The following is a 22,670-nucleotide window of genomic DNA, read 5'->3' on the forward strand; positions in this document are numbered from 1 at the left end:
GACATTTCCTGTGAAAAGAATTACAATATATGTCGTGGGATCCACCACTAGTCTTCCTTCTGGAAATAAAAATCAAACTGATCAATTTGCTTCAGTATATTAGGTAAGAAAAAAATAATGGTGTCTAACTGCAGAGGGCGTTGTGTTGATTCGGATTTTGTATAGAGGTGTCCATATAGAAACTTTCTAATGTGGATTCTGATTATACAACTATGAAAAAATTTGAAAGTATTATTATTCTCAATGAATTCTAATTTGATTTGAAGGCCATGGGAAGAATCCCTGTCCTACATTCTGCTTTAGTCCTTAAGATCCAGTTAGAAGCTGCTTGCAGTCGTCCTCATTGCTTGGGAAGACTAGGCTTTTCTATTTAGCAACCAATCCAGGAACTAGATTTCACCACACTAACCACATCTTCCTTCTCTGTGTCATACTTGTATGTTTTTGGTCCTGAAAAGAAGTAAATGTAGCCTAAAAGAGACAAAGTTGAAATTGTGGTTACTGAAGATGACCAGCACATATATAAATGGAAGGATTTGTCATTGTCACTTTCTTAAGGTGTCACCAAAGAGGAATTGTGAATTTGTCAGGTGGCAGTTAGCTTGTCTTCTGTCTTCATGCCCTAGAACCCGACTCCTCAACTTCTCAGTCATTTCTGAGCTTTCTCCTTGTTCCAGCTAGGGTAAGGCCTTCTCGTTGGGGTCATCCAATGTGTCATGCTCAGTTATGTGCTGTGCTTCTGCTCAGGCTGTTCTCCAGGAAGCCCCTTCCCTTCTCTTTGCCTAGTTAAGCCTCTGGCCAATCTTCAAAACCCATCTGAAGTCTCACTATAAAATTTCCAATGATTGCTGCCGATTCTGATCTTTTAATTCTCAGATCGGCTCTTGCAATTATTGTGAGGTCTACCACATGACTCAATACTAAATTATAGATGGTCTGTTTTCCAGTCATTTCATCTGTGTTGGGTGAACCATTTTGTGAGAGCAGAGGCCACGTCTGGAATGGTCTTTGCACTTCTGAACAGTGTCCAGCCCTGTGCTATTTTTTTTCAGGAAGAGTGTGCTGACTGATTCAGAAGATTCAATTAAATTTATTCGACAAAGTTCTATTCAACTTTCCTAGCTATGTGTTAAATTGCAGGAATTGGATGATGGAGTGGGAAAAAGCACTGAGAAGCTTGAGAATATATTTTTTTTTTGAGACAGGGTATCACTCTGTTGCCCAGGCTAGAGTTCAGTGATGCAATTACAGTTCACTGCAGCCTTGACCTCCTGAGCTCAAGTAATCCTCCCATCTCAGCATCCTGAGTAGCTGGGACTACAGGTGTGTGCCATTATTCCCAGCTAATTTTTTCGTAGAGACAGAGTTTCGCCATATTGCTCAGGCTGGTCTTGAATTTCTGGGCTGAAGCGATCCTGCCACCTCACCCTCCCAAAGTGCTGGGATTACAGGTGTGAGCCACTGCCCCTGGCCAAGACTATGTGTACTTTAAAGATAGAAAAGGTAATCTTGACCCAGGTAGACTTTATGATCTAGCTGATTAATCGATTGAAGCTATACTTTAAAAACTTTCCGTTAGGTGGTCAACATGGTGAAACCCCATCTCTACTAAAAATACAAAAATTAGCTGGGCGTGGTGATACGCACCTGTAGTCCCAGCTACTTGGGAAGTTGAGGCAGAAGAATCGCTTGAACCTGGGAGGCAGAGGTTGCAGTGAGCAGAGATTGCGCCACTGCACTCCAGCCTGGCCACAGAGCGAGACTCTGTCTCAAAACACACACACACACACACGAAAAAAACAAAAAACAAAAAAGGTTTCCATTAGGAAAAAGAGAACTACAATACCAGAACTTTTATAGTTACTCTTTCTAGTGGATAATCTGTTTAGATAAACTTATGAAAGGACCTAAGACCAAATATAAGAATCAATGACTGCCACTTGGAAATCCACTTTCTGTTGTGTTAAAGCAGAGCCCAGACTTCTTATGATAGTTTTCATGAAGAAAGTTTTCAGTGGAAACACTCACCATTTAATTCTACAGCAGCATCGATTTGGCCATTTACTCCTGAAAATTCTTCTTCAGTATTCTTTGGATAGTCTTTTTCCATTTTCCTTTTCCGTTCATCGTAGCTAGAAAAAGTATTATTTCATAAATAATATTACTAAGAGGTTTTTACTGGTTGTAAATGACACTATACTGATCAGGCATATGCACACTTATAACTTATTTAGGTTTCTCCCTCTGTCATATACGCATACACATGCACTTATGTTGTTGTTTGTTTATTTTTTCTTTGTTGTGTTTTTGTTTCTTTTGAGATGCGGTCTCACTCTGTTGCCCAGACTGAAGTGCAGTGGTGCCATCATGGCTCACCACTGCCTTGACCTTCCAAGCTCAAGTGATCCTCCTGTCTCAGCCTCCTGAGTAACTGGGAATACAGGCATGTACCACCACACCCTGGATAATTTTTTTTTTATAGAGACAAGGTCTTGCCATGCTGCTCAGGCTGGTCTCAAACTCCTGGTCTCAAGCAATCCTCCCACGTCAACCTCCCAAAGTGCTAGGATTACAGGAATAAACCACTGGTCCTGGCATTTGTTGTTTAAATTGGGCTCTTAAAATACCTAAAAGAGATTATAGACCTTTATCACTATGCTCACATGTCCCTGAGATTCTGGTACCACAAGCTTGGAAGTCACTTGCTTAAAGCAGTCTCCAAAAAATTTCCACATACATTGTTTAGAATTATTCATTCTACATATTATAGCAACATGTTCTGTTAACTCAAAAAAACCTTGCCATTTGAAAGGAACTCTCTATATTTTTTATTGCCTTATTTATTGTTGTAATTAGTTCTCTCTCTCAATTCCTTGGTTCATCAAACAATTGAAAGCCTTTCATAGGGGCTTTTATTCATGAACTTATGCTATGTATCCATGCAGAAAGGGTTGAACAAATAATGCACATTGAACAAATAAACAAATGTGTGAACAATAAGTAAATAAGAACCAAGTAAATATGTAATAATTGAACTTCTGCCTTTTAAACCAATTTACTTGAATTTTGTTGCTTTTGTTTCCTGGAAAGCTTATATGACTGACTGAATAGTAGACCTGATTTCTTTTTCTGGATCAGCAACCAGCATTCAATGATAACTCTGAAGATTGATTAATACATCTCTTTGTGATCTAAATTACTCATTGTTAAAAAAGACTGTGACCGTGTGAGTCAGCATGACTTGTATGAGAATCAGACTTCATTTAAAGTTTGAGAAAGTCCCTTCTTCATTAGCACAGAGTTCCAAATGGGGACACTCCCAGGTGGACACCCCACTCCTTTCCCACCAAAAGGTCAGACAATTTCTCCCAGTGCCTGGGCTACTGAGAAATTTCCTGTGGCAGCAGATCCCACCCACCGTCTCTTGAAATGTGCCTTTTGTGTGGCTATGACTACACAGGACAGGTACAACTCTCTAGTGATGTTGAGCCGGAGGCAGACATTGAAAAAGACATACTCAGGCTGAAACTAAGTGCAAGTCTGAGCTGCTCTACAGAATGTCTGGAGCTAGGGGTGGAAGCTAACTGTCCCAGCATATTATCCATATTAACTATAACAATTGATGTTTCATGTGGACCTTATGTATAGACATTATGCAGTGGCCTGCATAACAAACACAAGGTTACCTACTTTTCATTTCACTAAGTGAGAACGTTACCATTTAACCTTGATTACCTTGATTACCACCTGTTTTCATAATCATTTCACAAAGAAAAAGAAACGTTAACACCAAAAAGGCAGAAAGGACATAAACTCAGAATAAAAGATGGTTTTTGCCAATAATCTGTTTTTATGCTGACATAGACTGCAGCTCCCTGATTTATAATATTGTGCTGTTCTTATTTAGCTGTGAACTGGTGAGAACTTTGTGATGATCTAGCCCTTTGTTTCTGGAAAGATATTTAAGGATTCCTGTTATAGTCCAAAGAGCTCAACATGTAGAGTCTGATGGTACTGGGTTTGAATTTCTGACTCTGTTACCTGCTGACTCCGTGATCAGGAGAACGTACTTTGAGCTCTGAACCCTGGTTTTTCTCATCTGGAAAACAGTGGTCATGAGGGTAAGAGACAATTTACACACACACACGCACATGCACCACACACACACACACACACACGTGGCACATGTAGCACCAAGAGCAGGCCCAAGCCAGCCGACTTTATCATTTATTTTGGCCCCAAGAACAATTAACTCTAACTTGTCAATATAAGGTTGAGTGAACTTTGTGGTTTGATCTGGGATCCTAAGTCATTAAGGAGTTTAATCTTTAAACTTACTTTACAAGGTAATATTTGTGGTGGTAGGCAAGGTTGAGAAGGGGTGAAAAAGGAGGGCTAAAAAATGTGGGAGGCAGTCTGGAGAAGCAAGTCAGAGAGGGGATTAAGATGAAGTAGGTCTGCTGGTGTGGTGAGGATTTTGCTGAGAGAGTAACAGAAAAGGAGATTATATGATAGGATGAAGGTCATGGGCATTTTGACTAACAACAAATAAATGATGAAGAGAATTGAAGAATGAACATATGTGGTGGTTGGGAAGGCCCACTGAATTTGGATTCAGAGGACACGAAATGCAGCTTCAGATGGACCACTGTAGCTGTGTGATCTTGAGTGAATCATGTAACCTCTCAGAGACACAATGTTCAATGGAAATAAAAGAAATACCTACTTCTCAAGATGGTTGCAAAGGTAGATGGGACAAAGAGAGAATATGAGAAAATGCTCAGCATGATTCCTGGCACATAGTGAGCCAGTCGTCAAGAAATAGTAACTGAATTTCAATATTAAGGAAATAAATGCAATTTTTATTGAGAATCAACTATATCTTGAGTATCTGCTAAAATCATTGCATATATCCTCTCATCACTGAGGTCTTATTTGTGAAACCTAAATACCGAACTAGAAATAGTGATCTGAATTATGTTTATTTCCTTTATGGGCATTTGTTACATCATTTAATATTGATTCAAGGTATTTACATTTAATATATATTAAATAAATCATTGCCTACAACAGACATGTGATGTAGTTTTTCAAATATGTTATCTTACTCTCCACAATTGTATTCTAAGGACTCAGAGTCTGTTTTGATAAAGTGCCTGCATTTTTGTTTAACCTCATCTGTATGCTTAGAACTTAGATTTGTTAGGTATTTTTGGTGTTTTGATTGTGCTGATTTCAGTCATATGTCAAGGGCATAACTGACTCCATTCCACCCTCTTAGAAGCACTAAATGGGGATCTGAGTTTGCAAAAGGATGCTTAAACAGAATGCAAGAAAGGGCGGCAGAAAGGGGAATTTACTGATAAGGTTTCTGAAATGGTTTCAGGGAGTTTTCTCAAGGTGACCTTTCCAGTGTGGGTCAGGAGGGACAGGGAAATAGAAATCTGAAATTCCAGTTTGAAGTTAATGATTTCAGCCAGACATCACATGACTTTCATGAATGAAGTGGCCTTTGTGATCTATACTAGAGAAGGGCAGGTAGGAGAGTGATCGAGAACGAAGGGAAGGCAGGAGAGGAGGAAGTTGCCATGTACAATCCCAGATGAGAGTCCGGAAACAGGACCCCATGAGGAAAATGATTGTGAGGAGATTCTGGGACAAATAATTTATAACAACATAGAAAAATATGTATCCTACAATATTAAGTAGAAGAATGTCAGGACACAAAATTGCATATGTAATTACTTAAAAATGGGGAAAACTGCCAGGAAAAAACTAGAAGAAAAACATTAAATGAGGATCAAAAGATGTTGCAGGTGTTGGCCATTGAAGAATTTCTTTCCCTTTCGTATATTCTGTGTTTTCTGTAACAAACATCACGTGCTGCCCTTGGACTCCATCTTCCTGGGCAGGCTTATATCCTCACATGGCCTCAATCACCACCTGATTACATGATGAATTCCAAGCTTATCTTTCCAGCCTGAGTGCTCTTGAGTTCAAGACCTGTATGTCCAAATCTCTTTTTGATATTTTTCTTCTCAGTTCTCACCAGCATGTCAAACTCCATATGTACAAAATGAAACTGCTTCTTGTTCCCCTAAATCTGCTTCATTTCTTAAGTTTACTGTCTTGATAAATGCCAAAATTGAAAACCCATTTGTTAAGGAAATTACCCCCAACTAGTCAGTCACCCACACCTATGTTTTCTACCATTTGAAGAACAATCAAATCTCCCCCAACTCCCAAACTCATCATCTTTGGCAGAATTCTTGCAATAGTTCTCGCTCTTATTTAAACAATTCAGTGGTTTTTTAGTGCACAGTCATTTGCCATATATTGACATTTCAGGAAATGACAGACCATGTACATAATAGTGGTCCCATAAGATTATAACACTGTATTTTTACTATACCATTTCTATGTGTAGATACACAAATACTTACCATTGTATTACAATTGCCTACAGTATTCAGTACAGTATCATGCTATACAGGTCTGTAGGAGCTATAGGAGAAATAGGGTATACCATATGGCCTAAGTGGGTAGTAAGCAATACCATCTAGGTTTGTGTAAGTACACTCTATGATGTTCGCTGATTGACCAAATCACCTAATGACACATTCCTCAGATCACAGCCCCACTGTTAAGCAAGTGATGTATGACTATAGTCACAGAATTGTGCTACCATCAACACAATCAATTTTAGAATGTTGCCATCACCCGCCCCCACAAAAACCTTATACCTTTTCACTATAAGTCCCCATATCCCACACCCCCATCCCTCCATCTCAACCACACCTAGACAATCACTATCTACTTTCTGTCTGTTTAAACTTATCTATTATGGACACTTTATATAATATGCAGATTTTCATGACTGACATCTTTCATTTAGTATAATGCTCTCAAGATTCATCCATGTTGTACCGTGTACCAGCACTTCATTCATTTTTGTGGGCAAATAATATTCCATTGTATGAATTTATCACATTTGATATATCCATTCAACACTTGATGGAGATTCGGGTTGTTTCCAGCATTTGTCTATTATGAATAATGCTGCTATGAACATTTGTATACAGCTATTATGTGGACTTATGTTTTTACTTCTCTTGGGTATATCCTAAAGAGAAAGTGGAATTCTGGGTCAAATGATAATTCTATTTTCTACTTTTTAAGGAGAAGGAGACTGCTTTCCAAAGTGACTATACTAATTTGCATTTCTGCTACCAATATATGAGGGTTCTGATTTCTCCATATTCTCACCAACACTTATTATTATCTGACTTTTTGACAATGCATTCTAGTAGGTGTGAAGAAGTATTTCACTGTGGGTTTCATTTGCATTTTTCTCATGACTATTGATGTTGAAGCATCTTTTCATGTGCTTACTGGCCATTTGTATATCTTTGTTGGAGAAATGTCTATTTAGATCTTTTGCCCATATTTTAACTGAGTTATTTTTGTTATTAATTGAATAGTCCTTTATATATTCTAGACACAAGTTCTTTATCAGATATATGACTTACAAACGTTTCTTACCATTCCCTGGGTTGTCTTTTTACTTTGTTGATTGTGTGCTGTGAAGCAGAAAAGTTTTTAATTTTGAGTAAGCCCAACTTGTCCATTTTTTCTTTTTGCTTATGCTTTTGGTGTTGTATCTGAGCATTCATTGCTAAATCCAAGCTCATGGAGATTTATCTTTATATTTTCCTTTAAGAGTTATGTCATATTAGCTCTTATATTTAAGAAATTTGATCAATTTTGAGTTAATTTTTGTATATGTTGTGAGGTAGGGGTCTAAGTCCATTCTTTTGCATGTGGCTATCCACTCCTTCCAGCACCATTTGTTGAAGGTACCATTTTTCTCCATTGAATGACTTTATATATTTGTCAAAAATCAGCTGCCCATAGATATATGGATTTATTTCTGAACTCTAAATTTTATTCTACTAACATATACGGCTATCCTTATGCTAATATCACAGTCTTAGTTACTGTTTCTTTGTAGTAATTTTTGAAATTGGGAAGTACGAATCCTCCAACTTTGTTCTTTTTAAAGATATTTTGGCTATTCTAGGCCTGTGAGTTTTGAGTTTCAAGAAAAACTTATGAATTTCTACACAGAAACTAGTGGTATTCTGATAGAGATTGTGTTGATTGATACAGATCAATTTGGGGACTACTATCATCTTAAAAATATCCTGATTCATGAACATGAGATATCACTCCATTTAGATCTTGCTTAATTTCTTTCAACAATGTTTTGTAGTTTTCAGACTACAAAACGAAATTTTCCATTTCTTTTGTTAAATTTATTTCTAAGTATTTGACTCTTTTTGATGCTACTCCAGGTGGAATTGCTTTCTTAATTTCATTTTCAAATTGTTTGTTGAGGTGTATAAAAATGCAATTGATTAAAACATTGAACTCATTCCTTTCAACCTTTCTGAACTCATTTATTATTTCTAAAAGTTTTTTTAGAGTATTCTCTAGGGTTTTTCTATTTAAAAGATAATACCATATGCAAAAAGAAATAGTTTTACTTTCTTTCCTATCTGGATAATTTTTATTTCATTTATTCTTGTTTAATTCTCTTGTTTAGGTCCTCCAGTACAATGTGAATGGAGAGATGAGAGCAGAAATTTTTGTCTTGTTTTTGATTTTAGGAGAAATGCATCCAGTCTTTCACCACTGACTATGCCATCAGCTATGGGTTTTCATAGATGCTCTTTATCGATTTGAGAAGGGATTTTTTTATTCCTAGGTTGTTGAATGTTTTTTATTATGAAATAATGTTGAATTTTGCCAAATGCTTTTACTGCATCTATTGAGATAATTATATGATTTTTGTTTTTATTCTATTGATATGGTACATTACATTAATTGATTTTTGGATATTAAACCAATCTCGAATTTCTGTGACAAATCCCACTTGGTCTTGGTGTATAATTCTTTTTATATGTTGCTGGATTTAGTTTGTTAGTGTTTTTGGAGGATTTTTGTAGCCATATTTATAAGATATTGGTCTGAAGCTTTATTTTCTTGTGATGTTTCTCTCTGGTTTTGGTATAAGGATAATGCTGACTTCAGTGAGTTAGGTAGTGTTTTCTTCTTTTCTATGTTTTGGAAAAGTCTGTGAAAAACTGGTATTAATTCTGTTCTCTTCTAAGGTTTGGAGGACTTTGTAAAAAAATGATATTAATTCTTCTTTAAATGTATTGGTAGAATTTACCAGTGAATGCTTCTGGGCCTGGGCTTTTCTCTGTGGATAGTTTTTGATTACTACTTTAATCTCTTTTCTTATTGTAGGTATATTCAGACTGTGTATTTCTTTTTGACTCGGTTTCACTAGATTGTGTCTTCTTAGGAATTTGTCCATTTCATTTACGTTACCTAATTTATTGGTATACAATCGTTCACAGTATTCCTTTATGACCCTTTTTATTTCTGTAAGGTGGGTAGTAATGTCTCCTCTTTTATTTCTGATTTTAGTAATTTAAATTTTTTCTTTTGGCCAGGTGTGGTGGCTCACGCCTGTAATCCCAGCACTATGGGAGGCTGAGGCAGGCAGATAACAAGGTCAGGAGATTGAGACCATTCTGGCTAACAAGTGAAACCCCGTCTCTACTAAAAAATACAAAAAAAATTAGCCAGGCATGGGGGCGGATGCCTGTAGTCTCAGCTACTCGGGAGGCTGAGGCAGGAGAATGGTGTGAACCCAGGAGGTGCAGCTTGCAGTGAGTGAGCCAAGATTGCACCACTGTACTCCAGCCTGGGGGGGGAAGAGCAAGACTCTGCCTCAAAAAAAAAAAAAAAAAAATTGTTTTTCTTTTTTATTTGGTCAATCTAGTAGAAAGTTTGTCACTTTTGTTTATTTTCTCAAAGAACCAAACTTTAGTTTTGTTGGTTTTCTCAAATTGTTTATTTATCATCTCTTTTATTTATTTGCATTATAATGTTTATATTTCCTTCTTTCTTCTTGCTTTAGGTTTAATATGTTCTTGATTTTCCATTGCCTCAAAATGGAAGGTGAAGTTATTGATTTCAGATTTTTCTCCTTTTTAAATATAGGCATTTATAGCTATAAATTTTTCTCTGAGTTCTGCTTTCACTGTATCCCATAAGTTCTGGTATGTTGTATTTTAATTTTCATTTATTTCTAAGTACTTTCTAATTTCCCTTGTGATTTCTTCTTTGACTTATTGGTTGTTTAATAGTGTGTTGTTTAATTTCCACATATTTGTCAGTTTTCTAGTTTTCTTTCTAGAACTGATTTCTGGCTTTATTCTATTGTGATCAGACGAGATACTTGTATGACTTAAGTTGTTTTAAATTTGTTGAGACTTGTGTGGTGGCCTAACATATAGTCTATTCTGGGGAATGTTCCATGTTCACTTGAAAAGAATGTGTATTCTGCTCTTTTTGGGTATAGCATTCTATAGATATATGTTAGGTTTAGTTGGTTTATAGTATTGTTCAAGTCTTTTATTCTTTGTTGATCTCTCTAGTTGTCCTATCCATTATTGAAAGTGGGGTATTGAAATCTTTATTATTGTTTCATTATTGAGTTCTCCCTTCATTTCTGTCAATTACTGCTTCATACATTTTTGGGGCCCTGTGTTAGATGCACATATGTTTATAATTATGTCTTCATGGTATATTGACTTTTTGTCATTATAAAATGTCCTTCTTTATTGCTAGTAGCATTTTTTATTTCAAAGTCTGTTTTGCCTGATAATAGTATAGCCATTCAAGCTTTCTTATGGTTTGCTATTTGTATGAGGTATTTTTTCCATTCTTTTACTTTCAATCTATTTGTATCTTTGAACCTAAAATGTATCTCCTGTAGACAGCATATAGTTGGGTCTTGTTTTTTACAATCCAATCTGGCAGTCTTTGCCATTTGATTAGACTGTTTAATTTATTCACATTTAAAGTCATTGATAAAGTTGGATTTATGCTTGCCATTTTACTTTTTGTTTTATATATAACTCATGTCTTTTTGGTTCCTCTATTCATCCTCACTGTTTTCTTTTGCATTAGTAAAAATTTTCTAATGTAACATTTTAATTTCTTTTATAATTGTTTAACTATATTTTCCTAAGTGATTTCCTTAGTGGTTGATGTAGGGCTTGCCGTATACATGTTAACTTACAAAAATCTTAAGACTTATACTAAATTAATTCCAGTGAGATATAGAAACATTACTCCTATATAACTCTATTTCTCTTCCCTTCCTTCTGTGTTATTATTGTTATACGTATTATATCGATATACATCTGAAGCCCCAAATTAATTGTTACAATTATTATTTTATATAATTTAATGTCTTCTAAAGAAGCTGAGAAGAGAAAAGAGAGGATGTATATATTTGCAGCTTTTGTTATATTAATTGTCTTATTTGCCATTTCTGGTCCTGTTCTTTCATTCCTGTGAAATTTAGTTACCATCTAGTGTCATTTTTTTTTAAGTCAAATACAGTTTTGCTCCCACCTACTTCCTTCATGTTATTGATAAATATATTTCTTTCTACATGTTGTAGCCTTGACAATACAATTATGCAATAATATGCACATTGTTTAATATAATTGATTTTCCATTTTTAAATTAAGAGAATAAAGAAGAAGAAATGTGCATTTATGCTGTCTTTTACATAATTACACTTACTGATGCTCTCTGGATATTTGTGGGGGCTCGAATTGCTATCTAGGCTCACTTACTTTCAGCCTAAAGAACTTTCTTTAGTATCTCTGGTTAGGCAATCTGCAAGTGACAAATTCTCTCAGTTTTTGTTTCTCTGGGAATGCCTTTATTTCTCCTTCATTTTTGAAAGATAACTCTGGTGGATGTAAGATTCTTGGTTGAGTTTTTTATTTGAGAACTTTGAGTATGCTTTCCACTACCTTTTGGCCTAACTAGTTTTTCTGGTTTCAAGTCTCATTTCCCTCTAATTCAGTCGCATTGCTGGCAGAGTGTTATTTTTATAACATGAATCTTACTGAGTTTCTCCCTTGTCAAAGATATTTAACATGTCCCTCTTCTCTGCAGAATAAACACTGATCTCCCTAGAAAGGCATTGACCCTACCTGATCTGTACCCTGGTTTCCTTGGGCCACCGTTTTGATTTTAGTCTATATTCTAGTCATACTGAACTGCTTGAGGTTTTCCCCATGCTCACATGCTATTTTGTGCATCAGTGCCTTTGCTTTAACTGCTTTCTCTGCCTGGAAGCCACCCACCTGCACCTCAGCCTCTGTCTGGGAAACTCCTACACAACTCTCAAAATGGAGCTCAGCCATCACTTCCTCTAAGAATTATTTCCTGATAATTTTGCTAAGTTGGCCATATCCTCTTTGTTTTGACCCACTGATCTCCTTGAAGTCTTGAGTCAGGGCACTTTTGGCACTTGGATTTCTGTTAGTTATTTATCTGTATATTTACCCGCAACTGTAAGACCTGTTCACCCAACATGAACTGAATGCTTATTATGTGACAGGCATTTCACATTTTTCTCTTTCAATGCCATAATTCTAGGAAGTGTTTAGTATTTCTACCCCTATTTTGCAGATGATGAAACTAAGGCAGAAAGGTGATCCAAATTGCCAGATGATTGTTGATAGAGTTAAGATGAACACTAGGACTCTTTTACTTCTGCCCATTCTTAACCAGCAAACTCTACACCTTCTCTTGAATATCACTAGTACACAGGCTGACACATAATATGTCTAATAAATGTAGGTTGAATGTGGTAGTTTAGTCATAAATTTTTTAAAATTTAAAACATGAAAAAACAAGATTTTTTTAACCCTATTTCATCTTACTTCTTTTTGTTACTTATTATTTATTTATTTATGGTGACTATAAAATCCTCAAATAAAAACATCTATTTCTAGTATTTCTGAGGCATTCAGGAAGGAGAGAATGTGGAAGACATATTCTACTTTGCAGCAATGATGTCCTCAGTCTGACTGTATAGAAAGAGTGATTCAGGGTAGAGGGGCAATATGATTGAAAAGGGGTAGGACCTGCAGATTTGCAAGTCACTTTGCATAAAATTCAGAAATCATTGATTATCTTGAAGAATTATGGAGGTGTTGACATCCCCTTCCCCCAGAAATCCATTGATGTAGCCACTGCTGTGCTACTGGTAGGCGAGGGAGAACATCTAAAAGAAGAAATTAGCCATAGGAAGTGGAAATAATGTAAAAAATGAAAAAGTGATTGAACCATTAGGGCCTGCTAGAAAGAGAAAAGGAAGGAATAAAAGTAAGGGGAAGTGGCTCTAGTTGGCAAAGTTTAACCAATATGTCATTTGCTGATGTAGCATGTAATGGCATCAACATAGTAGAGCCTCCTATTTGGATTTGACATTGTAGTCCTCTGCGTGCTGCTCCCCTGTAAGTAACCACCACACAGAGACATGGGTTCTCCCTTTTAGAGTCTAATCCAACCTGTCCTCAAGCCAACCTTCAATCCTCTGTGGAGGAAGTTCCTCAGTCATTTCCTCATGGCATTTCATTCACTAAAACTGGGTCCAAACTCTGGGAGTTCTTGGAGAATTTCCAGAGACTTTTCTTCCCTTGGCACATTCCTCTGTCACAGACTGAACTAGCATGAGGGGCAAGGAAGAACCTGATAAATGTCTAAGATGAGTAAGACCTAACACACTTTCAGTGGATGTCAATGTAGTGAAATTCTTATTCCGTAACTTGAGGCTTGGGACCTTCCATATTTTTTAGTGTGGCCATGTGCTTACCTACAAAACTTCATTTGTCTCCTTTGTCCTTTCTTTGCAGTTGCATCCTTCTACAGTAGGGATGTAATGACTAAAGCTCCCCTGGCCACCACGAGTCATGAGGCAACCATGAGAATGGAGGTATGTGTTAAGAATAGCAGAGCAAAATGTTTAAGGGAACTTGGGTCCCTGGTGATCACCAGTCAGCCATACCAAACTGTCAGACTTTTTACATATATGAGAAAAACAAACCCTCATGTGTTTAAGCCACAATTATTTTGGGGTTTCTGACACTAATGGCTAAATTAAATTTCAAACCAATAGAGGACTTCACATGACAATAAGATGTCACACATATGAGGCCCTGTAAAGCACACTGTGCAGAATTCAGGGGTGTTTATGAATAGGGCCAGTACAATAGCTTTCTCTACACTTTTGAGCTATAGGTCAGGGTTGTCTTACTCCTTGGTGCATACACCAGTGTGTGTGTTGGAGTGTGTAAAGTAGAAGATTCCCATTGCTGATGGGAGTGTCTATGTTTTGCCAAAAGCAGCAATTTCAGTCCAATGTTTGGGGCCTTCAGTATTTAAAAAGGAAATTCCCTTTGATGAGATTTTTGACTGAATCGCTGCTCAGAGAAATATTGAGGTTTAAGCAATTTGCTAAGCATCACAAGTTGTTAAGAAATTATTTGTTAATTACCATATAAGTTCCTACTGTTGCTGAAGAATAACTTTTTGAGCACCTACTTTGTGCAGACACTGCTAGGTGTCTGTGTCTGCATGCATTGTATCACTTAACACTCTCCATAACCTGGGAAGGTTAGAAGTGCCTACCATGGTTTCCTTTCTTAACCAGAAAAATGAGCTTGTTAACATTTTAGTTAATGCTCTAGACCAACTTTTTGGTGAATCTATTTATCTAGATTATGAAAGACTTCTCCTTAGTAGATACTCACAGAGAGCCAGTTGGAAAGGTACAGTATGATTTTCTCTGGGAGCAATGAGCATCACTAAAATCAGAGAGCCTTGACCTCCCCATCCTAAAACTTACAGAGAATTTTGAACCTCTGCCCACATCTCTTAACTTAGCTGTTAGGCTTCAATCCAGCCTGACTGAAGGTATATGCTTTATTGCAGGTGCTGGTCGGTGGTAGATTAGACCAAAGATCAGGTGATAAATGGGCAAGAGAGACAATGGGAGAGTGGTTAATTCCCCCATTGAGAATCACACTGTGAATACCCTTTAAAACATTAACTGAATAATCCTAACATAAACGCCCTCATACTCCAACACACATGCTTACACATGCTTCTCTTGATTTTATTCTCTGAAAATTCACCAGGAGAATTGGATTTCTCAATACCTATCTTCCTGTATATCTGCTCTGTGACTACAGCCACCTTATCTTAAAGAAAGACTTTAGAGAATCATATTCTGTCCTGCAGATATTAGGGCCTCAATAAGTGATTTCCTGTTATCACGTTTTAAAAAGGAAGGTCTGAGAGAAAAATAGCTGGCCTAGTGGTTTAAACACTGGTCTGGAAGTGACAGCTCATGACACCACATGACACTGAGCAATGCTTCCATGGCTCTCAGTGGCCCAGAAGAGTCAGCAGAGTCCATATTTGTTTGCAATTCTTTCTTTATACAAGAAATTTGTTTTCTTATGAAATATATGTGTGCCTCACTTATATTATTTTCTCAATTCCAAATTGGGGAAGAAAATATGAATCAGAATAAGATGACAAATATCTGTTTTAAAATTTCTTTTATATCACAAAAATGGTTATTTAAAATATGTGATAGGAAATAAAATGAAAGCTCTTGGAACAAAGTTGGGTGCTCTCCTGTTTTCTTCAAGACCCTTTCATGAGCCTAAGGTGTCTAGCATTGTCACCTGCTTAGAATCTGCTTTTGCTTTTCTCTTCGGATGTTTAGGTAAACAGGCAAAAAGAGAAAACTGGGAACAGAGGGAAGGTGTGCAGAGGCAGGGGTGATCTTTGAAGGGGCTCCACTCGTTCCTCAACATGAGTCAACTAAGGATAGAAACTCAGTAGCTAAGATAAGGTGTGACCCTATGTGCAGTGATTGGATGACAGATGACACCTGATTCAGATTTGCTCATACAAAGCCCCTGAGGATAGGAATTGAAATTATATGGTTTCCTTTGGATAAGAAGGATCCTCATATTCTAGGCTGGATAAAAGGACTAAGAAATACGGCCTTTTCCTTCCAGCAGAACTATACTTCAAAGAGACCCACGGTCAGGACCATCTCCATTTTGCCCTAAATCATGGAGTATTGTGGAATGCATTTTATGCTCACATAATAGCAAAGTCAGGCATTCTCAGAAGGTAGTTAGGGATTTGGTGATGCTGCATCTACTCTTTTAGGCCACTAGGTGTCCAGTTAATGAGTGCATTGAAAGATCGGGATGTGTCATGTCCTAGAGATCAAACAATGGGATTGTTGAATGAAGGTTTCACTCATTATTTGGATGATTCCATATCTTGAAGACAGTCAACCATCTGTCATTGGCACCCCAGTGGCTGAAAAGAGTCAACGGGCCTATTGCAAACTTGCCTTGCACTGTTTCATGGAAGGGTTTTGTGGTTTTTTTGTTGTTGTTGTTGTTGTTTTTTTTTTTTTTTTTTTTTTTTTTGAGACGGAGTCTTGCTCTGTCGCCCAGGCTGGAGTGCAGTGGCGCGATCTCGGCTCACTGCAAGCTCCGCCTCCCGGGTTCACGCCATTCTCCTGCCTCAGCCTCCCGAGTAGCTGGGACTACAGGCGCCCGCCACCTCGCCCGGCTAGTTTTTTGTATTTTTTAGTAGAGACGGGGTTTCACCGTGTTAGCCAGGATGGTCTTGATCTCCTGACCTCGTGATCCGCCCGTCTCGGCCTCCCAAAGTGCTGGGATTACAGGCTTGAGCCACCGCGCCCGGCTGTTGTTGTTTTAATCCTTCTCATTGAATACATATAGACAGTCAAAAGGAAAAAAGGCATACCTGTAGTATTCATCTCCCACAAAGAAAAGGGTCTTCTGTGGCTCCCTGAGGTAGACAGCAGCATCTATTTGCTGCACGTGCCTTGGAAATCCAAAGTCATAAATAGTTCGAGGAGGACCTTGCATTTGGAATCCTCTTGTTATCCAGTAGTGGGGACCTGAAAACAGAAATTAAAGTTTATGAAAACTCTGCACCACATGTTGATGCACTTCTCTCATAAAGATTTCTATGAAGGCTCATAAATGGTGTTAGTTTATGGGATATTTGCCATGGCTATAACCCAACAGGAGATATAAGCTTCTAACTACTCAGTTCAGTAAAAGACTTCAAACTTCCCTGGAGGCAAAATTCCCTAGTTATGCCTTAAGAAAGCAATAACATTGATACAATTGTGTTTTACATTTAACATGTTATGTCTTTCAAGATATCCTTCATTTATAATCTCATTTCACCTTCAGAGATCTACGAGAGAGAATGGGCAAGTGACATGCAAATGCCATGATTTTTACTTAAACTGGCACTTGCTTTCTAACTTTATCTCTCCGTATCAAGAACATATAAGCTGAAACTGCTAGTTATTACCTACTGGATAACTTCCATTGACTAGCCATTGTCACACCACATCTTCAAGGTTTGTATTGCCATAATCACTTTGCGGAGGAAGAATTGGAGCTCAGAGCCATTAGATAACTTTGCAAAGTCACTCAAATAGTAAAGGCTAGAGCCAGAGATTGGTGTGTGTATCCACCTCCTGAAGTCAAAGGTGTCCTCGTCTCCTGGCTGCTTCTGACCACAGCATAGAAGGAAGGGTATTGTTTACCTCCCACTGAGTTCCGCGTTGGCTTTTATTTATTAAAGTGTCCCAGTAGAGTATACGCTGTCACTCTGAGCAGAGGTCCTGTGTGGCAGGGACCAGGTTTTTAGCTCTCTGGGCGCTATCACCTAACACAGTGCCTTACTAGCCTAACAGGCGTGGTTCCGAGAAGCTTAATGGCCACTGCCATCACTTTCATTGTTACACAATGTCGGGTATAACAAATGTAGGTGGCATTTCATACCCAACCTGAGGACAAAGAGCAACTGAAATGTGCTCCATGATGACTGGAAAATGCTGGCAGGGCTAGATATGCCAAATGGAGGGGGCACTGCAGCCCTGCCATTTCTTTCATTGAGAGATCTGGAGGGTACCTTTGAAGAAGTAAGCAGTGCCCCTCTCAGCCACTTCGTAAGCTGCATCCACATTGGACATGAGCTGGGGGAAGGAGCTGGTAATAGTGCTGGGCCGAATTCCTGTCCGCAAGTGAACCTGCCGTCTCCAGAAAATCCTATGGGACATATCAAAAAAGAAAAAAAAAATCAAGATCAATGATTGATATACATATAAAATTACACTTGGACTGAAATGTACTCAGAGGCCACTTGCTAAATGCCCTTTGCCCTCGCCTTGCCTTGTTTTTTTTTTTTTTTTGGGATGGAGTGTCTCTGTGTGACCCAGGCTGGAGTGCAGTGGTGTGATCTTGGCTCACTGCAACCTCGGCTCACTGCAACATCCACCTCTCCAGTTCAAGCGATTCTCCTGCCTTAGCTTCTGGAATAGCTGAGGCTACAGCTGTGTGTCACCATGCCTCGCTAATTTTTGTACTTTTGGTAGAGACAGGGTTTCACTTTACCACGTTGGCCAGGCTGGTCTCGAACTCCTGACCTCAAGTGACCCACCTGCCTCGGCCTCCCAAAGTGCTGGGATTACAGACATGAACGACCGTGTTCAGCCCACTCTTGCCTTGTTTTTAAGGAAGAACACAACTTTTTGGACCTTGGTAAACAGTTTCTACTCCCTTTTCATTGTCTTAGCATATCTGTGATCCCCTCTCCTTCATTTATTTAAGGATGTTCAAAATAATGAAAGAATATAGCAAAGTAATAGTATCAGTTATTTACGCATTTAAGTTATGCATCCCCCCCATTCCAAATATCACCTGATATAAATTTCTCTTTCCTTTTCTGATCTTTTAAAAGTTAAAATCTTACAAAGGTAACTATGATCCGGAAGGTGGACATTACAGATAGTATGTAAATGAACCAGAAGTCTGTGGTTGAGTCATGCTGATTAGACCCTGTAAAAATAACAAAAACATTAATAATCATAAATTATGGTGTTGCCTACATAATTGTCTTCTGGAAGTGCTTGCATGCATGAACCTGATATCTAGTTAACAGAAAATCTAGTACACACATATTAATTTAAGGTTTAGCAATTCATCTATCCAATTACCCAATATTATAGTCATAAATTTGTGGCAGTATATCTGTGAGGGTACATTATTGAAACTGACAATGTAAATGTGCTCTATTTTATAGTTTGAAAATGAAAATCATTTTGATAAAACATGAATAATTTACTTGGCTTCTTAGGAACCCAGAATTAATGCACAGGATTGTTTGGGGACTGGGAAACTGTAATAAAATTTTGACATTGAACTTTCTTAGTGGCTAGTTTAGGAATTCTCCAAATTTTATGCTGAGTTTTCCTATTCAGTTAATCTAACAAATATTTATGGAGCACCTATCATCAGGCACTGTGGTGGACATCAAGAATGAAACACTGAGGAAGATGTTGGCCCTGCCCTCAATATGTTTGCACTCTAGTAGTAGAGACTGATTAGTAATGATTAGAGTGATTGGTGCTACAAAGAGTTAAGTTCAGGATACTCTGAGAACACACAAGAAGGATATATGCCATTGCATTTAGGGGCTTAATAAAGGTATCCCCGATAAGGCAACTTAAGCTGATGATAAAATCAAAAAGGGGATATATTGAGAAAAGATAAATATTTCCTCATGTTTCATAAGAGGCATCATGGTGCAGAAGGAAAAGCACATTGTGTTTCAGAAGATGTGGACTAAAGTTTTAACTCCACTGCTAACCAGCCTCTCCAAGCCTCAGTTTAATCATCTTAAATGGGAAAAATAATTTCCTGGCCAATATCATGAGATCATTGCAAGGACCAAATGAGATAATGAATATGAAAGTGTATTATAAACTGTAAGGTGCCATATGGATAGATACCGTTTGTTTGAAAAGGTATTATTTATTTAGGCCTTAATTACCCACTAATTGGGCACCCACCATAGTTGATACACAAGCTCCAAACATCACAGCCTTATCTAAAACGCATGTATTAACTGATGAAAAACTGAGATCCAGAAAGGCTGCTGGGCCCAAAGGTCACCAGGTGGTGAGGGGGCAGACAGGGCCTGGCTCAGGCTTCAGCTGCCTTGATGTTGGTCACATGTCTAATCTCACCCACTTGCTCAAGCTCAGTGTTGTGATCTCTGGTTTTTCTTTGTTTGTACTTTGACCCTTTGTCCAATCAGACGTGGACTTTTCTGAAGTCCAGAGGGACCACTTCCCTTTTCTCTTTTCTCTCACCACCTCGTAATGAACACAGTTTTGGGTATCCGGAATTCAGCAACTACTTCTTGGATTAATTGAGAACCTGGGATGAAACCTGAATAGCAAATGTGTTCCAATTAATGCAGTTCAATACACAGCTCTGAAATGTTGTCTCTTATAAGTTGCTGTGCTAAGACACAAAGTGTGCATTTCAGAATATTATAATGATGAGGCCATGTGGGGAAAGTGGGGAGGTAGAGGAGCAGATATGTCTTCCCAAAACTAGGCTCTGTCTGAATGATCTCTGATGAGGTATAGTTGACTTCCAGCTGCTTTCTCTTTGATCACTCTAAAGCCAGATGCATTTTCTTTCATTTCTCACTTAAAAATCAACAAGCAACTCTAGGCAAAGCTAAGTCCTACTTTTTATTTGAAGTTATGGGACAGTGATGTCCTGAATGACTCAACGTGAGAGGTAGTAAAGCGTAGTAGTTAAGAGCTCAGGCAAAGGGAAATCGTACTCTTGAAACTTTTCACAAGTGGTAGACTCTTAAATTCCTCACTAAAGAAACTTTGATGTAGGATATTGTGAGGACTAAATTGAAGTAGTCATTCTAAATCAAGTGTGATTTTGCACCCCGGGGTACATTAGGCAATATCTGGTGACAATTTTGGTTGTCATAGCTGGGGATGGGCAGTGCTATTGGAGTCTAATGCGTGGAACCAGGGATGCCACTAAACATCCTAATGCAAAGGACAGCTCAACACAACAAAGACTTATCTGGTTCGAAATACCAGTAGTGTCAATGTTAAGAAACCCTGCTTTAAACACCACTATGACGTAGTATAATGTATATAGTGTGCACATAGGATAGAAATAAATGCTATCCATCACTTATATAAATTATCACAAATTTGTTTCTTTTCTTTTTTTGAGATGGAGTTTCACTCTTGTTGCCCGGGCTGGAGTACAATGACGTGATCTAAGCTCACGGCAACCTCTGCCTCCTGGGTTCAAGCAATTTTCCTGCCTCAGCCTCCTGAGTAGCTGGGATTACAGGCATGTGCCACCACGCCTGGCTAATTTTGTATTTTTAGTAGAGATGGGGTTTCTCCATGTTGGTCAGGCTGGTCTCGAACTGCCTACCTCAGGTGATCCCGCTGCCTTGGCCTCCCAAAGTGCTGGGATTACAGGCGTGAGCCACTATGCCTGGACAAATTATCACAAATTTCAAAAATAATCTGTAGTCATGAAAAACTTCAGTAAACTAATGAAAAAAATGATGTGGCAATAAAACAGTAACATACTCAGAGAATTTGCATCCTTAGAGCTATAGATTGTAGTAATAAGTGAAGTAAAACTCATAAAAACAATTATAGCAAGTAACTTCCTTATACATCTGTGAATGGATTTAAAATATAAACAAAAAATCTATAAACCTCTTGGAAAAGAACAGCTGCAGGATGTATTGGAATGAAAATAAATAGATTATATCACTAGTCCATAATTTGATCTTTGATGAGGAAGGCAAAACAATGGAGTTTATTGATGTTTTAGATCTGCTGATTAGACATTTAGCTGCATTATTTACCTTCATGTACCCACATCTAATGCTGTGCTGGCACATAGTCAGGATTCAATACATATTTGTTGGCTAAATGAATGGGTGCCAGAGAGATGACTGGAACTTACTTGATCCGTTGATTTTTCATTCAAAGTTTCATATTCTTTGAAATTTTAATTTGCTTTTACCAAAGAACAGTAACTAACTCATCAAATTTGAGATTCGGTCTCTTGTAACTTTCACCTGGCCTCTTGCAGCTCTTTTCTAGTTCCTTGAACTCCTCCTCCAGCATCATGTGTTATTCATCTTTTTATCCTTGGGCTTAGCATGGTGCCTGGTGTATCCAGGGACTTGATGCATGTTGTCAAGCCTTAAAGGTCTTCTTTTGTTATACCCAGCCATCATTCTCCACCTACCTAAGCTGATCCCATTAGTCTTTCATTTTCAGGAGATGCCTTCACCCTTTATTTGCTGGACAATCAAGGCAACTTAGCACAAGCTGAATGAATGGCCCACTTTTCATCCTCTTTAGTCTCACACTCTCCTAGATTCTGATCTCTGTCATCCTCTTTCCTACTTGTGGGAAGGGGTGTCTTTTCTCCACCTTTTTTTTTTTTTTTTGAGATGGAGTCTTGCTTTGGCTCCTAGGCTGGAATGCAGTGACGCAATCTCAGCTTACTGCAACCTCTGCCTCCTGGGTTCAAACAATTCTCCTGCCTCAGCCTCCCAAGTAGTAGGGACTACAGGCACGTGTCACCACACTTGCCCAGCTAATTTTTGTATTTTTTTCAGTAGAGACGGGGTTTCACCATGTTGGCCAGGCTGGTCTCGAATTCCTGACCTCAAGTGATCTGCCCGCCTTGGCTTCCCAAAGTACTGGGATTACAGGCATGAGCCACCACACTGGCCTCTATCTTTTTGATGCTCTATTTAATTACTGCTCACTCCCCTGAGATCAGGCAATG

At 38.2% G+C, this 22,670-nt stretch overlaps 1 protein-coding gene and 1 long non-coding RNA gene across 3 annotated transcripts in view; one reads left to right on the top strand and one right to left on the bottom strand.

Moving 5' to 3' along the window:
* The window catches only part of LOC102139033 (uncharacterized), a 270,410-nt gene that overhangs the window by 123,219 nt on the left and 124,521 nt on the right, over positions 1 to 22,670 (top strand). The window lies entirely within an intron of this gene.
* MMP20 (matrix metallopeptidase 20) overlaps positions 256 to 22,670 on the bottom strand; it is a 48,514-nt gene continuing 26,099 nt past the window's right edge. Inside the window, exons 7-10 of the mRNA XM_005579461.5 lie at positions 17,935 to 18,071; positions 16,747 to 16,903; positions 2,029 to 2,132; positions 256 to 471 (exon numbers count right to left, since the gene is read on the bottom strand). Of these exons, the coding sequence (XP_005579518.3) occupies positions 371 to 471; positions 2,029 to 2,132; positions 16,747 to 16,903; positions 17,935 to 18,071 (499 nt within the window). The 3' untranslated portion in view covers positions 256 to 370. The remainder of the gene's footprint in view (positions 472 to 2,028; positions 2,133 to 16,746; positions 16,904 to 17,934; positions 18,072 to 22,670) is intronic.

This window comes from Macaca fascicularis, chromosome 14 (assembly GCF_037993035.2).
Source record: "Macaca fascicularis isolate 582-1 chromosome 14, T2T-MFA8v1.1".
Taxonomy (NCBI): Eukaryota; Metazoa; Chordata; class Mammalia; order Primates; family Cercopithecidae; genus Macaca; species Macaca fascicularis.